General features: G+C 41.7%; 1 protein-coding gene across 3 annotated transcripts in view; it reads left to right on the forward strand.

Moving 5' to 3' along the window:
* INTS6 (integrator complex subunit 6) overlaps window positions 1-17920 on the forward strand; it is an 83490-nt gene that overhangs the window by 25134 nt on the left and 40436 nt on the right. For 2 of the 3 annotated variants that reach the window (XR_002098922.1, XM_019524539.1), the window contains exons 3-4: window positions 12177-12266; window positions 16789-16972. Coding sequence is in view for 1 of the 3 variants with exons in the window: in XM_019524539.1 (XP_019380084.1) it covers window positions 12177-12266; window positions 16789-16972 (274 nt within the window). In the remaining 2 variants the exon portion in view is untranslated. Of the gene's footprint in view, window positions 1-12176; window positions 12267-16788; window positions 16973-17920 lie in introns of those variants that run through there. The other variant, XM_019524540.1, reaches the window with a different exon arrangement.

Below are 17920 nucleotides of genomic sequence, written 5' to 3' on the forward strand. Positions count from 1 at the left end.
CCCCCCCCCCCCCCCCCCCATAAAGATTACTTGCAGAAGTAAAGCTGAATTTGAATTTTTCTGCTTATGTATGTTGGGAATGTGATTTCCTGCATATTTATCATCCATCCTGCTGAACTATGTTTAAGCTGACTTTTAGCTTGCTATGTACACATAATGAACAGACCCAACCTGGTCATGTCTCATATAGTTCTGCAAGAAAGTCTTTTCTCACTCAGTTAAGTGTCTCACATAGACCCCAAGATTTACAGAGCAGTTCTTCCTGATTGGTTGATGTGTCCCCTGCCCCCAAACAAAGCTGTAGTTATGGGTGCACCACTTCACGAATAGAGAGGACATCTTTGCCACCATTAAGCAAAAGGTGAATAGAGTTATGAGGAGTAAATACTAATACATATTATTTCTACTTGATATTTCCCTTTTTTATACTTCCAAGGATCGCAGTATCCCTTACAAACCTAGAAATGCAACAGGTCTTTTGGGCCATTGAGATCTTTTTTGAGCACAGTTTCAAACTTACCCAAAATAAGTTGTAAATTGAAAGAAATTTGAAGTTTGTCTTTTACTTGCATCTTACAAGAAGATGTGCAAGATTTATTTTTCATTTCATATGAGTCTTAATATAGCCATGAATTGCTTTATGTATAATAAAGGACTTCTTTAGCCCTCAGAATTTATATATGCACATCCTGAGTTAGCTTTTCTTAGTCACTAAGTAGGTATTAAACTTGGTTCATATAATGAAACTTATATATGGTGAAATTTTTAGTTGGTGCATAACATCTTAATCCAGGTGTTTCGTTGGCTAAAGTGGGCTAGACGTGGTATCTTGAAAGAGGAAAAAAAGATTTCTGAAGAGCTCTGCAAAAAATTCCCAGGCCTCTGCTTAGGCTAGGAATCTTGGGGAGATGATAACAAAATGTTTCCTGGATCAGCTCGACATAACTGAAGTTCCTATGGGAGGTAATTGTCACTCTGAAGTTATTATTTGGCATAAATAGTAATTCATCTTCTGTAAAGTACTTATTCATGAATATTCTGTGACCAGGTAACAAAGAGCTTAGATGTGAAGGAGGAAGTCGATGTCATCTTGGCCTTCCAGAAGGCCTTTGACAGTGTCCCACCCAATTCTGGTGGGCAAGCGGAGGGGCTGCGGCATTGACAAATGCACGGTCACATGGGTGGCAAAGTGGCTCCAGGGGCACACCCAGAGGGTGGTGGTGGATGGGTCGATGTCAACCTGGGAGGGTGCAGAGTCCCCCAGGGCTCAGTCCTTGGGCCAGTGCTGTTCAACATCTTCATTAGCGACCTGGATGAGAATGTGGAGTGCACCCTGTTCAAGTTCATTGATGACACCAAGCTGTGGGGTTAAGTGAATACCGGCTGGCAGGGACCACATCCAGGCAGACCTGGATAGGTTAGAGAAGTGGGCAGATCTGAACAGGTTGCGGTTCAACAAGGACAAGTGCAGAGTGCTGCACTTGGGGAGAGGGAACCAGCATTATGATTATAGGTTAGGGGCTGACCCTCTCAGCAGCACAGAGGCAGAGAGGGATCTTGGAGTCAGGATTGATTCCAGGATGAATATGAGTCTCCAATGCGACGAAGCAATAGGCAGAGCCAACCACACCCTGTCCTGCATCAACAGGGGCATCACTAACAGGTCCAGAGAGGTCTTGCTCCCCCTCTATGCGGTGCTGGTCAGGCCGCAGCTGGAGTACTGTGTCCAGTTCTGGGCGCCGCACTTCAAGAGGGACGTGGAGAACCTGGAGAGGGTCCAGAGGAGGGCCACTCGTATGGTTGAGGGCCTCCGTGGCCAGCCCTATGAGGAGAGGCTGAGGGACCTGAATCTCTTCAGTCTCCACAAGAGGAGACTGAAGGGGGATCTTGTGGCTGCCTACAACCTTATCAGGGGCCAGCAGCAGGGACTCGGGGAAAGTCTGTTCACCAGGGCCCCCCTTGGAGTCACCAGGAACAATGGCCACAAGCTGAGGGAGGATAGGTTTAGGTTAGATATTAGGAAGAACTACTTCACTGTAAGGGTGGCCAGAGCCTGGAATAGGCTCCCCCGAGAGGGGGTGCTCTCACCTTCCCTGGAAATCTTCAAGAGGAGACTGGATAGGCACCTGGCTGGGGTCTTATGACCCCTGCCCCTCCCAGTGCTCATTCCTGCCCATGGCAGGGGGTCAGACTCAATGATCTGTCTAGGTGCCTTCTGACTCATTGATTCTATGATTAAGCCTGTTTAGGGAATAACCAGAGAGTTTTCCAGTTTACCTTATGCTGGATTGGAGTCTGAATTTCCTATTCACTGCTGCTCAACACTCTTAAATATAGCATAAATGTAGCAAATAAGTGTTTCTTAGGCTCTAGAGTTATAATGTGCATATTCACTCTCTATGATTATTATTATAACAGTCTATTTTAAATATCATGATCTTAGGCCTGTTAAAGTATTTTGTACTCTGAGGATAATATGTGGTTGTACTTCAGTAGGACTTCAGAGTGCTAATTTTCAGTTGACTAAAGGCTAATGTCAAAATGGAGCAGAATGACTGGTTTGGAATGGAAAGTAAAATCTTTATAAAATAAGTCAGTGTTGACAGCAGTCCCTTGATATGAGTCTGTTAGTATTCCACTAGATAAGGAAGTCATTGATGAGTGTGGAGATGACTGAAGAGGCCAGTCCAAGATCTACAAGTTTGACTTGAGCCATGGCATACAGTTCCAGAAAGCAGGAGTGGATCCTGCTGATGTCAGATCACTGCTCTTTCTTTCTCTTTGTCTCTCTTGCCTGCTGTTCTCCATAATGAAGCAAGCTTGCTCAAAATGATATACGCCTTGCACTTCACAGTGGTGTTGTGGATGATTCAGTGCTTGGGTTTCCTAGGGGTTTATGTTAATATCTCATATCTTCAGATTGGCCTTCAAGCTGTCTTTGAATCTCTTGCCCACCTCTAGAGGGTGACCATTGGCAAGTTGGGAGTATAAGACCTGTTTCAGGATCCAGTTATCAAGCATCTTTAAGATATGTCCTCCCCAGTTAAGCTGGTTTTATATAAATGTGGCTTCAAAGCTGGTGGCATTTGCTTCTGTCCTAATTGTTATGGAGGATTTTTGGAAGACATTACTGATGAGAACATTCTAAAGCTTTCACATGTTTCCAGAATGTCCAGGTTTCACAACCATAGAACAGGATAAGAATGACAACAGCCTGGTAGATGAGACATGTAGTTTGGAGCCTGATGTCATGATTGGTGAAGATGCAATGTATGAGACATCTAAAGACAGCACTGGCAGATTTTATTCTGTGTTGAATATCATCATCTATGTTTACATTTTCCCAAGAAGGGAAAATGCTCAATGTTCTCCAAAGACTGGCTTTTAATTGTAATATATTGGGAAGCAGCTGGTTGGTTTGGTGTAGGTTGGTAAAGTATCTTTTAGTTTTTGTGAAGTTGACAATGAGTCCAAACATTGCATTCATATGCTTCACAGAAGCAGTCGAGAGTGCATCTGGTGGAGGTCTTCAATTGAGTGAGCACACTCAACACAATTGTCTGCGTACTGAAGTTCAGTAATGGTGGTGTTTGTTATCTTGGATTTGGAATGTACCCCGTTGTGATGTTAAAGAGATTCCCAGCCATGCATTATTGGATGCTAACTCCAAGTGAAAGTCTGTCAACATTGCGATAGCTGCAATATAGATGGAAAAAAGTGTTGGCACAATCGTGCATCCTTGCTTGAATCCAGTTCTAAATAGTGATAGGCTCCATCTGTGAGCCATTGCTTAGGACTGTTGCTATCATATCATCATGAAGTCTGATGATGGTAACAAATTTTTGGTGGGCATCCAAATCTCATTTGGATCTTTCATAAGGACTCTCTGTAGATTAAATCAAAAGCCTTAGTCAGGTCAGTAAAGGCCACGTAAAGTTCTTTGTTTTGAAGCACTTCTTTTGCAGCTGTCTAGCAGCAAAGATGTGTCTATTGTAAGTCTGCCTCTTTCAGCTCTTTCTTTTCAAGAGGAGGTTTAGCCACCCCATGCTCTGTGAGCTTCCCCTCCCCTGCATGTCCAAGTGCAGCATTTATCAATATTGAATCATTTAAGTTCTCTAGCCACTAATGCTATCCTTCTCTCCAGCATTGGTCATTGTTAAGGCTGTCCAAGGTGTCCATCCATGTTGGAAACTTTATTTCTTGAATCAGACAGCAGATAGTGATCTCACTGGATGTGGTTTTCCAGTCAGGTGGAGTGAAAGTCTTTTTAGGGCACCTTTTCTTGCTCTCTCCCTCTATGGGTGAGCAAAGTGGATCCTAAATAGGCCTGCTCAGTTATGATTGCACCTGCTGAATTGTACACCTGTCTCAGTTCCAAGTGCAAAATGACCATCATAAAATCATCATCTCCATGTAAGTCCATGATTAGAGGCTTCCAGTAATCACTAGCACCTGCCCCTGTTGCCAGTCGCCCATCCCTTTAGGCCTTGATGTTGATGGAAGATGCTTATGCATGTGTTTGTTTAACATGAGAATGCCATTGCACACATCATCATTGCGAAGTATTTTCTTCATCTGCCCTCTCCAGCATTGAGGACTTTCATTTTTGTTTTTGGATCATTATTATTCTGACAACCTTGCTTTTGACCTTGCTGCCATGGGTGACCCTACTAGAAATACAGAACTTCAGATGGCATCACTCTTGAGGTTATTGATGGCACACAAGCCTCTCTGCCACACCAAGGTTGTGATCCTTGGGAGTAAATAAAAAGCAAACATAGTCTCTGAAGGCAAGTTGAGAACACATTTCTTGGTTATAGCCTTATATTGGTCTGTTTCTAATTAGAAGTAGCTAATTACAGACACATCAGATTTTTGTGCAGTAGCTGATTTAAAGATAATTGTCTTAGGTACCTTCATACAGGTAAACAAAGGTCACATCTTCACAATCAGATTCTTTGCTGTTTTCAACAATTGACAACGCTAGAATGGTTAGAAGATTAAGGTATTTCAGTAAAGATACTTTTTGATGCATTCTCATAACTTCATTCTCCTGGAAGGGTTGGTGTAGGTGTAATCATATACCATCTCTTGCACAAAATACACAGAGCCATGAATTTAGGTCTAGTTCATAGCAGACAAGGTTTATATAAACTTGTTTTTAAAATTATTTGCATTACAATGTTAAATTATACATGTTCTGTTTATTTAGGGTTAAAACAATTACTTTCTGAATGTTGCAGTTCAAAGTTGATGTGTTAAACTTAGCTAGCTGAATTCTGTGGTCTCTTAGACTAACGCAATGGTCTCCAAACTTTTTATGGTGACTATCACTTTTTGTAAATAAAGGGCACCTCAGGATCTACGGCCCCACCTGCCTGCCCCTCCACCTCCCTGACAAGCTACCTGGGCGCTGGGCCCGAGCAGCAGGAGGTGTGGCTCAGCTCAGCCATGTGCATCCTGCTGCTCCTGATCATGGAGTCTGACAGACTGAGATTGACTGTCAGAGGCTCCACAATTGACCAGTTGATCGAGATTGACCAGTCGATTGAGAGATACTGGTTTGTGACCACTGGACTAAGGCAACAGCTGCCCTTCGGTTATCTAGCATCCTTGTAACTATTAAGAAATATATGTAGATGTTTTAAAAAATAAAGGGCATTTAAACTGAGCTTGTAAAGACCAGCTCCCTAAGTCAGGAGGCAGAATTCCTAATGCATCAATCATAATCTATTATTTATTTTCACAAAGGTGGGCAGGATTAGCAACCTTATGAATGGTTTTCCCTTGCATCACCCACTAATGTACAACTGATCTTCATTTTGGGGCAAATAGCTTGTATTAACAATACAAGTTGTTTAGTAAATACCTCACAGTCATATGTTTTACAGTTAAATGAATGTGAAAGGCAATAGGCACCACACTTACAGGCTGGGGAACTCCCCTCTTGTCAGCACGGAGGTGGAAAAGGATCTGGGAGTCATTATTGACTCCAGGATGAACATGAGTCGGCAATGTGGGGAGGCGGCTAGGAAGGCCAACTGCACCTTGTCGTGCATCCACAGATGCATCTCGAGCAGGTCCAAGGAGGTGATCCTCCCCCTCTATGCGGCACTGGTCAGGCCGCAGCTGGAGTACTGCGTCCAGTTCTGGGCGCCGCACTTTAAGAGGGATGTGGACAGCATCGAGAGGGTCCAGAGGAGGGCCACTCGTATGATCAAGGGACAGCAGGGTAGGTCCTATGAGGAAAGGTTGCGGGACCTGAACCTGTTCAGCCTTCAAAAGAGAAGGCTGAGGGGGGATCTTGTGGCCTGTTATAAACTGGTTAGGGGGGATCAGCAGGCGCTGGGGGAGTCCCTGTTCCCCCGAGCGCCGCAAGGAGTGACCAGGAACAATGGTCACAAGCTGGCAGAGGGAAGGTTTAAGTTGGACATCAGGAGGCGCTACTTCACGGTCAGGGCGGCTAGGGTCTGGAACCAGCTTCCAAGTGAGGTGGTGCAGGCTCCCACCCTGGGGGTTTTTAAGAGGAGGTTGGATGACCACCTTACTGGGGTCATTTGACCCCAGTGCTCTTCCTGCCATGGCAGGGGGTCGGACTAGATGATCTGCTCAGGTCCCTTCCGACCCTAGAAACTATGAAACTATGAAAGTAAGAAGCAAGAAAGCAAGGTTCTAACATTTTTCCTTAGGGAAAGGTCTTTTGGTCTTCAGGCTTGGGCCCAAAGTTAACAGGTAAACCTTGGACAAAGGGACACCCAAAAGTCTTATGTAATTGGGAGAAAATACAGGTATGTGAAGTCTTTTGTAAAGAAGGGGAGATTTGTAAAATTGGGGTTTATTTATGTGCAGCTCACTAAAAAAACCCCTTATTTTTAACAGTATACTACAATGAAGAAAAATTATAGTTTTATCTGGTGTTCTGCGTATAATTTGGTCTTTCAAGACATTTCTGATCACTGTCTTAATGTCATTTGATACTGATTATTTTAGTCTATTTCAGGGGTTGGCAACATTAGACCCTGAATCAGGTCTGTGTATTTGGAGGGATTTGCCTGTGTCTGTGTTGTTGCCACTACCTTGCTTCCTGACTGGGTGCAGGCTCAGCTCCCAGCCAGTGGGGTGCTGCAAATCTGCACTGCCTCTGCTTGGGGAGCCCATGGGGAGCTGTGCTATAGTTGAGCAACTGCCAGTTGTGTCCATGCTGCAGCTGGCAGGTGAGGGGTGGGAAGGAGGGCAGTGGAAAGAAGCAGCAACAGCATGAGTGCAGTTTGCCAGGTCCCTAGAACTTGAGCAGCCCCCTACCAGCAGGAAGCTGAGCCCACCTACAGCTAAGGTATAGGAAGGGAGAGGGCTTGGAGGAGTGGCCATAGTGTGGGTGCAGTTTCCAGTTGTTTGACCTCAGCATGGGTGCAGGGAAAGTCCCTTCCCCACCTGTTGCTTACAGGTTGCCAAAGCCACCCAGCCTGCGTCAGATGGGAGCTGGGTTGTTTTGGCCCACAACTTATTAAAGGTTTCTGATTGCTGGTCTTTTATGAATTGCCATTATTCTTCCATCAGCTGAGGTAGAAATGTTCTTTCAGTAGCTAAGAAATCTACTTTAAATATTGCTGCATTGAATTGTAATTAGTTTCCAGTTGTTGCTTCACATTACCGATGAAGAACTATTTAACAGAAAAAGCTATCATAACTGTTAAGAAAAAAAGTTGATGTTCTTGGCAAGCTATAAAGTAAGTTTGTGTATTTGACTAGCATTCTTAATCTTTTTAACAGTTTAAATGATTGTGTAAACCAGCTTCTCCTTCATGAAAGATACTCATCTACATTGTTTGATTTCTAGTCTTGTAGTTTTATAATGTCCATAAAAGTGAAACTAAATTTTATAAATCTAGTTATGTTACATTTAAGACAAATATTTTGAGCATTCACCTTGAACTATTGTTCATCATTGTCATTGCATCTCCAATCCAACCTTTCTATATCGTTTACTCCCAATATTCTGCAACGGCCACTGCTTCTCGTGTTGGTGTTGCCAGATCTTGTGGGGTACATTATAGTGCTACAGGGTATCTCAGGAGATGATCCAGACAAACACAATGGTCAGTTACATAGAGGCCCCATGATTTCATGAGTGTTGCACCTTCCGAGACCTACTCAATCTATTCAGGCTCTGCTACGTATGCCATTTGTAGTTGGAGCCGATGCTAACTAGTCACTGAGCTAGTGTTGAGAAGAATAGCAAATACGAATGACAGGCAACCAGATTGGCTTAGCAGAGAACTCTTCGGCAGAGCCAGATTAACCCTTTAGTGGGCCCTAGACGAACAAATTGGTGGGTCCCAGGCCAGTTGAGGACCCCTTCCCTCCCCCACCCCCTTTCCACCCTGGTGCTGCCACTTTCAGGGAGCAGGGCTTGGAGCCACCACTAGGAAGCAGTCACAGCAGCAGGGAGGCCAGCAGAGGGCAGGGGAAGGGAAGGGAGGTGGATGGGGCCATTTGCACCAGTGCTGCAGGGGAAACAACCAGAGCCCTCCTGCAGCTCGGCCCTAGGCATGTGCTTAGTTTGCCTACGCATTAATCCCTCCCTGCTCTTCAGTGAGCTTAAATGCAAAAAGGAAGCTTATGAGAAGTGGAATCTTGAACAGGTGACTAGAGAGGAGTATAAGAATATTGCTCAGGCATGCAGAGTGGATCTCAGGAAGGCCAAAGCACAATTGGAGTTGTAGCTAACAAGGGATGTGCAAGGAGTAACAAGAAGGGTTTCTACAAGTATGTTAGCAACAAGAGGAAGGTCAGGGAATGTGTGGATCCCGTACTGAATAGGGGAGGAAACCTAGTGACAAATGATGAGGAAAAGGTTGAGGTACTTGGTGCCTTTTTCACTTCAGTTTTCACAGGCAAGGTCAGCTTGCAGGCTACTACACCAGGCAGCACAGTTTGGGGAGGAGGTAAGTAGCACTCAGTGGTGAAAGAACAGGGTAGGGACTATTTAGAAAAAGTGCATGTGTAGAGTCGGTGAGGCTGGAAGTAATGCATCTGAGGGAGCTGGCTGATGTTATTGCAGAGCTACTGGCCAGTATCTTTGAAAACTCATGGCAATCACGTGATGTCCCAGATGACTGGAAAAGGACAAATATAGTGCCCATCTTTAAGAAAGGGAAGAACTGTCCAGGGAACTAAAGGCCAGTCAGCCTCACTTCAGTTTCTGGAAAAATCATGGAGGAGAAGAAGGTGATTAGGAACAGTTAGCATTAACAGTGACCAAGGGTAATTCGTGCCTGACCAGCCTGATAGCCTTCTATGATGAGATAAGTGGCTCTGTGGATGCAGAGAAAACAGTGGACATAATATACCTGGACTTTAGCAAAGCTTTTGATACTGTCTCCCACAGCATTCTTGCAAGCAAGCTAAGGATGTATGGGCTGGCTGAATGGACTGCAAGGTAGATAGAAAGCTGGCTGGATCGCTGGGCTCAATAGATAGTGATCAATGGCTTGAAGTCGAGCCAGCTGGTATCGGGTTGGTTCTGGGGCTGGTTTTGTTCAATATCTTCATCGGTGATCTGGAAGATGGGATGGAGTGCATCCTCAGCAAGTTCGCAGATGACACCAAGCTGAGGGAAGTCGTAGATAGGCTGGAGGGTAGTGCTGGGATTCAGAGAGACCTAGACTTATTGGAGGATTGGGCCAAAAGACATCTTACGAGGTTCAGCAAAGACAAATACAATTCCTGCTCTTAGGACAGAAGAATCCCATGTGCCACTACAGGTTTGGGACCCACTGGCCAAGCAACAGTTCTGCAGAAAAGGACCTGAGTGTTACAATGGACAATAAGTCGGAGATGGGTCAACAGTGTGCACTTGTTGCCAAGAAGGCTTCTTAACAGCATGTAGGGCTACGTTAGTAGAAGCATTTGCCAGCAGATTGAAGGAAGTGTTTATTCCCCTCTGTTCAGCACTGATGAGGCCACATCTGGAATACTGTATCCAATTTTGGGCCCCCCACTACAGAAAGCATGTGGACAAGTTGGAGAGAGTCCAGTGGAGGGCAGTGAAAATGATTAAGGGGCTGGAGCACATTATTTCTGTGGTGAGGCTGAGGGAACTGGGCTTATTACGTCTGCAGAAGAGAAGACAGAGGGGATTTAATAGTAGCCTTTAACTACCTGAAAAGTGGTTCTGAAGAGGCTGGAGCTAGATTGTTCTCAGTGGTGACAGATGACAGAACATGGAGCGATGGTCTCAGGTTACAGTAGGGAAAATTTAGGTTGAATATTAGGAAAGACTTTGTCACTAGGAGGGTGGTAAAGCACTAGAATGGGTTGCCTAGAGAGGTGGGATCTCCATCCTTTGCGGTTTGCAAGGCCCAGTTTTACAAAGCCCTGGCTGGAATGATCTAGTTGGGGATGGTCCTGCTTTGAGCAGGAGGTTGAACTAAATGACCTCTTGAGGTCCCTTCCAGCCTGATTTTTCTATTATTCTGTTATATTTTTGTCTAAACATACAAATGTTCCCTGAATCAATCATTTCAATATTTTTTTCTTACTGCCCTATAGTAAAAGACTGATTTATAAGTGAGCGCTATGCAGTGAATGCCATTTAAAATTGAACGCTTGCCACCGACAATTGTTAAACTTCAGTGTTTGTGGTATTTCCCATTCTCTAAACATTCACCCTAAATGACAATGATGCTTTGTAGTAAATGGCTTGAAAAAAAATTATCTTTCTCTTTTATAGTGCCTATTACCATTGTATCTAATTGCTCTTCAGGTCAAATAAGTCTCTATGATAATGGTTCTTAGTGGTTTCAGTGAGTCTTCTACTTCCTGGTTACAGGGTTTTATTTATATTCTGGTTATTGAGAGAGTCTGAGCAAAAAGAAAGGGTCTTTCGACATGTTGTAAGGGCAGTCAGATTATGAATAATTTGGTGTCTAGAAATTCTTTGCATAGTTTATCCCTTGGTTGTAAAGTTTTCCCTGAGTCTTTCACACTTTTATTAGGTTTCATGTATAGTATTTTCCACAGGTGAGTGGCTGTTTCGGAGAATAAGAGTAAGGAGACTCTTTTGTGTTCCAAGACAACCATTTATTCCAAAGTGTGCAGATCATCCACTTCAGTCTGTCTCACGTAACATGGCCATGAAGTACCTTGTAGAAAAAAACCTTACTGTCAGAGACGAAGAGCTGGGGAGACTATGCAACACCAGTGCCTCTCCCCTGAAATGTCAGGGGCCTTGCTACCTTTAATATATACTTACCAGAAGCCCTAAGGCAAGGGATTACCATTCACCTCTTATGTGATGGGAGATGGTTTCCTTTTAACATAGATAAGACCTGAATGCACATATCACATGTGCAGATCATTGTTCCAAGGATATCACTGACTTATACTATCCTGTCTGTAAACTCGCTAAACTCTATCTTCAAGCAATTCAAACTTCTTGTCCCTAATTTTTGTTCTTTTATTTGGAAAACCATCCCAAAACTTTATTTTTCCTTTTACCAGAAGCTTCCTTCTAATTTCCAGTTTGAATAAGTTTGTCACCAATTTGTATCTATTGGAGTTTGTGCCAGTATTGGTGAGGTATAAATTTAGATGTAGTCGGTTGTAAAACTGGGTTCTGACCCATTATTGACTCTTGAAAATGAAGACCCAAGTGTTCACACTTGGCAAAGAAACCAGGGAGATACCGGAATAAAGAACAAGTATGAAATACTGATGGTGGTCTATCATGGACTTCACATCTTTTGTCCCAGATTAGTAGTCCAATGTGGAGTGTTTTGGTTCTAAACCCAGTTCTGACCTTAAAGTTCTTACTGTAAGGAAGTTTGTCAATCTATTTTCTGAGTTCAGTAATTATTTTTTAAAAACATATTTTCATCAGTGGTTTGGCACCAGAGTAATACCAACACTTTCTGATTACAAGGAAAATATTCCACACAAAGAAGTTTCAGATGTAAAAAAGTTTGAAAAACTCATAGCCTAGATAACTTCAGGAGATATGGAATAAAAATATATTTAGGACCCATACCAATGTCCCTGAAATCATTGGGGAATTTCCACTGATTTATGCAGGTATTGAATTGGGCCTTTGGTGTATCAGCGTAGGTTAAGAATTTGAAACCAGAACATTATAAATTTGAATATAGCATTTTTAATGTAATTAACCTCTCTTTTAGGGAAGAAACCCCTTTTTTCTGGAGCCTGCAATAATCATAACAGTAACTGATGGAAGTAAACTAACAACCACCAGTGGGATACAGGAAGAGGTAAGATCTGATCTGTACTTTAAATCTAATACTCTTGACTTTCCAAAAGAATGCTTATATATTAGGATTGTGATTTAAGTGTGTTCAGATGTTTCTGTACTATTGTGATATATTTAAATAGTACATCATCTGGATCACTGGTTTATCATTGGAATAGGAACCTTTTTCTGGAAGGATAAATTCAAGGAAGAAAGGAGATGGTGCTATGTTATACGCTGGGTGTACACAGTGTACATATATGCTTGTTCTAAAGTCTAAAAGGAAGTGTCAGGTCTGAGTGTTTATCAGTGAAGTTAAAGGGAGAAGAGAAAAGTAATGATATTAAGGAGGAAGTGGATGAGGCCTGACAACAGGAATATATCTAAAATTTTGGGTATTGTTGTAATAAGGAATTTTAATTACCCTGATAACTACTGGAAGAAAAATACAGCAAAACAACATATCTGGCATGAGGACAAATTTGTTTCAGGAATGAGGAAGCTAGGGACCACAGAGAGACAGTTTAAATTAGGGTTTTTTTTTCTGATCAGCAAGGAAGAGCGGGATGTGAATGTAAAACTCTTTAAAATTTTTGCAAATAGTAATCATAAGGTCATAGATTTTGTAATTCAAAGAGAAGAAAGGCACGAGCATAGCGAAAACTAGAACGTGGCTTGGTAGCAAATTTCCACTTCAATAGATAAGGTCCCAAGGACAGACAAATTCTAGGTTACAGGGGTCAAGGAGGGCTGACGATTCCTAAATGACATACCACTCAAAGCTTGACAGCAAGCTCATCCCACATAGTGGTAGAAGAGCAGCCATGGAAAACCAATGTGTCTACACAAGAAACTTCCGTATCTGTATCAAAACTGAAAGAAAAATGGACAGCCAGTAGATGAACAGGTTAGTCACTAAGGAATTATATCAAAAGAATAGCAAGGATGTGTAGGGACATCATCAATAAAGCAAAGGCAAAAAATGTGATATAATTGGCTAAAATACCAATAAGGGGGCCTATAAATACGTCAGACAGAAAAGAACAAACTGTTCATTACTGAGGATGAATTTTTAACAGACTATTTTGCTTCAGTCTTCCAATAATAACCTTATGACTAGGGATGTGAACGGTTAAATTATTAATCATTCAACCAGTAAGCCTAATGATAATTGGTTATAACTTACAGATTTATTGTTTAGTGGGGAGTAGGGCGCAGTCGAGCGGGGAGGGAGGGAAGCTGTGTGGTGCCCCAGTGGGAACGGGAAGGCAGCAGGACGGACAGGTGGGATAAGGGTGGGAGGGAAGTGGGGATAGTACCTTATAGGTGGGCTCTGTGGACCCTGGTTCAGTTGCTTGTAGACTCCCTGCTGCCTGCCATGAGCAGCTCAGGCTCCAGGCAGGCCCCTGCTGCCCATCACAGAGCCTGGACTACCTGCAGCAAGCAGCAGGGAGGCTGCAAGTGGAGCCTGGCTGTTGGGTACTAGTCCCCCTTTGCTCTACTCTGCTGTCCACAAGGAAAGTAGCTCAGCTTCCTCTGGGGAGTGTGGAAGTTAGAGGCTGCCTGCTGCAGCTCGTTAGGGTTAGAAGTGCCCCACTGGTGCCAGGCTGGGCAGGGGTGTCTCGCAGTCTCGGCCAGAGCAGCCCCACATGGGCAGGCTAGGGGTTACTATACCGATTAATCATTGTAATTGGCTGGATCTGGCGCTGCAGATAGCACGGAGGATCTGGGGTGTGGGCTGCATGTGGTGACTGGACTCTGTGCCCTTCCCTGCTGATGTACAGCACTGGGTCAGTCTAGCAAGCCACAGTCCGGATCATATGATTCCATGGGCTAATGTGGCCAGTTCTAGGAGACTGGAGAATGGCTAATATACTGTCCATTAAATAAATAAGGAGGACCCAGGGAAGTTCAGACTGATTTGCCTGCCTTCCGTATCTGGGAAATTCCTCAAGCAAAATTCTAAAAGTCAGTTTGTAAACATCTGAAGGAAGAAGCAGGTGACATAACAGTAAGTATGGACATGTTAAAAACAAACATGCCAAAATAACTTGATATCCTCCTTTGCTTGGGGAAACTAGGTTTTTGGGTTGATATTTGTTCTTCAGTAAGGCCTTTGATACAATTTCATATGTCATTCTTATAAGTAAACTGTAGAAATGTGGGCTAGATAAATTTACTGTTGGGTAGATTGACAGTTGAATAGTTGCAAATAAAGAGTAATGGATTGATCCCAAAATGGTCTCAGGTGAGGTTCGTCTTCATTAGAATTACAAAGGATATTGATAGATTAGAGAACTGGACTATAGAAAGCAAAATTAAATTGAAAGGCAAATTGTTGTCTTACAAGACTGTAAAAGATATAAAATATAACATACAAAGCAGTAACAAGCTCAGTGCACAATTTGTTGCCCTTTGCTAATTTCAAACGGTGGGTTCTGCTAGGGGAAGTGTTCCCTTTCCATCTATTCTAACTTGAGGGACAGTTTTAGATTGTAAGCACCAGTTTGCTTACTGTCTGATGCACATTACAAAAATGAGAATAGGCTTTCAGGGTCCAGGCAAATGGATAATTGGACCAAGATATTCTAAATCAGTAAGCAGCAGAGTGATTATTCTTGAACCAAAAAGGCATATTGTTTACATATATTTCATAATATGTAATAATTCTTCAAGTAAAAAACAGAATTCTCTGTCTAATAATAAGACTTACTCTTTTTGATTTCCACCTTTAGAAATCAATACTTGTTTGTTTTTGCAGCAGCTTTGTTACAAGCTACTAGCCAATCTAAATCAAATGACTTAAAAGGGGAAATTGATGCCAGGCCAGCAGGATAGGAGCTCAGGTCTTTTTTTTTTAAAAAAATGACTTTTCTAAATTCTCTCTTGGCTTCTACAACTTCCTACAGTTTTGATGCAACAGGCTAACATAACCTCCTTTACAAATGCAGGTTTAAGATCTGAAAGCTGGATCTTTAATTAAAAATGCTATACAAGAAGAAAGGAGCTTTTGTAATTACCTTTTACTAGCCATGTTTTAGTCTGTGCTCTCTGTTCAGGTCTTGATCTATAATCTTTGCCCCGGTCATCAATTATGTTAGTTAAGTGATGAAAATGTTCCCTGAATCGCTTTTTAAATTTTGTTCTTGTATAGTTTCAGTTCCCTGTATTTTATCAAACTAGATTTCTACTGTTACCAACAATAGTATTATCAGCCTACAATCTGTTGGCTCCTTCTGAAAACCTTTTAAATGCTTTTTGTGAGTTTATTCTCTGTTTTGTGCTGTGTAAAATACATACTGTGTTTTGATACGTCATTCTAAATTTCAGTACATTCAAAGTATTGGATGCAAATAGACTGTTCTACCCATGTGACCAACATTATTTGGAAGATAGGGACACTGATTAATCCATCTCCTGTTAAGTAGGCATACTGCTAATTACAGAATAATTTTAGAAATGTTGTTAGTATAGTTTAACAGGATTGGTCATTACTGTTTCAGTAAATAATGTTCTGAACATCAATGCTTGAGAAGTTCAAAGTGACTTCACTTAATTCATAGCCATTTTTTTCAAACAGTAAAAACAAAATATTTTGGAGGGTATTTTCAGAAACTTCAACTATGCAGAATTTTTATTCTTTTTCAATTGCTGAGAGTCAGCACAGTTTTTCTCTGATTGTAATCGTTTGCATTGGCTGAACATGAGAATTCATCTTGCATTAATGTTGACTTTAAATCTTACTCTCTCTTCACATACATTGCAGACATTAGTATAAATGTGTAATGGAGAGTGTGCATCTCTCTGAATACTTCTAAGGTATCTCCGCATTTTTTTGCTGCAGTGACATTTGTGGTCATGTAAAAAAAGATAGTTCTGACAACATAATCATAAGCTGAGCCCCTAAAAGATTTCAGAGTTCAGTAGAGACTTCTTCTTTATGAAGCTGCTGTTAACAGTTGGAAGGCTTTGAATAGAGACTTAAATTCACTGCAGCTAAATTTTGATAACAACAGAATGTTTCTTTTCACTATTCTCTTCCACTTCATTGATAGTTTAATTCTGTAGTGCATTATTATTCCAAGGAATCCAGAAAAGCAGACTTTGAGAAATGAGCATGGCTCTTTCTGTGTACAGCAAAATTTTGTTTTAATATGTACTAAGTAATGAGAGCTTAATGTTGTTGAAAGAGCATTACAGTAAAGTAGTTCTGCTTGCAGAAATTCTAATAAAGCAAGTTTGAGGAACTTTTAAACTTAATATGCATCTTCAGAAGATGAAGTTCTCTTGTGATTTATGGATCTTGAGCTTGTGTTTTATGTTGATATGAAATGAGTTAAATATAGGGCTACCTAAAGCATGATTTTCCTGCATTGTTTGGGTAACATCTAAACCGTATTGTCAGATTTTCAGATTATTTGGGCATAAGTAGTTTGAAAGATGTACCATACATTGGTGTCATTATATACCTTCCTGATTTTTATTTTAATTTATTTTGTATTTTTGCAGAAAATAATTTCAGAAATTTTAATTTCTCTTTTCAGCTTCACTTACCTCTCAATTCTCCTTTACCTGGAAGTGAATTGACTAAAGAACCTTTTCGCTGGGATCAGAGACTATTTGCTTTAGTTCTGCGCTTGCCTGGTATCACAGCTCCAGAACCAGAGCAGGTAGTAGGCGTACCAGTTGATGAGTCGGCAATTACACCCATGTGTGAAGTCACAGGAGGTAAGTAGCCTAGCTTTATTTGACAAAGATTTTTTTAAAGTAATTAGCATTATAGTTCAGTTGCGTATGGCAGAATATATTTTTTTTAAAATGGAATCCTTTTTATTGGAAAAAAAAATTAAAAATTCCAGGTATACTGACACTACATAACGTAACCTTCAAGGGAATAGTGAATTGCAAAGAAATCCATTTGACCTGTATTGAAAGGGTATGGATCTGGTTTCCTGAGCAGTTTGGCCCAGAATGAGAGAAGTTTTTGTGTTTAGGTATTTTAATATTGCAACCAGAAGTCTTAGGAATTGATATTTCTTTATGTTGAGGTAGTCTTGAAATACTGGCATTCTTCCATGTCAGCAAACTCAAGTCCAAGACACTTTTTTTGCTTTTTGGACTTTTAAATGTTAAATGCACAATATTTTTAGAAATATTTCTGTACTTTCCCCTTCCCAGTGACCCATCATAGATTCCATTCCCTCCTGCCCTTCCAAGTTTCTCATGGTTCAGTCTCCTGTTTTAAATTGCAAACCCCTCAGGCGCAGACCTTGTTGTCTGTCTTTAGTATGAATATTTCAGATGTAGAAAACATAATTAGATAGGGTTCTTTGGGTAAATTTGATATCTTGTATTAGACCAGCTCAAATAGTTCTTCTTTGCAAGCTTTTGGGTGCAGGCCTGGCAAAGAGCATTTGTGCCCAAAAGCTTGTGAAGAAGAATTGCACCAACTGTTTGAGTTGGTCTAATAAAAGATGCCGGATTTACTCAAAGAACCTTGTCTACCTATGTTCTTAGACCAACATGGCTATAACTACATCCCCGAAAACATAATAATTAATTTTCTGATTGGAGAAACTGAGGTGGAAGACAGCGGGGGGGGGGGTCTTCTACTTCAGAGTGCTCCAGCTGCATCTGGGCCTTCCACTTGGCTTTGTGCCTGGAGGGGACCTGCAC

This window comes from Gavialis gangeticus, unplaced genomic scaffold, assembly GCF_001723915.1.
Source record: "Gavialis gangeticus isolate Ggan-Ray unplaced genomic scaffold, GavGan_comp1, whole genome shotgun sequence".
NCBI classification, from domain to species: Eukaryota; Metazoa; Chordata; order Crocodylia; family Gavialidae; genus Gavialis; species Gavialis gangeticus.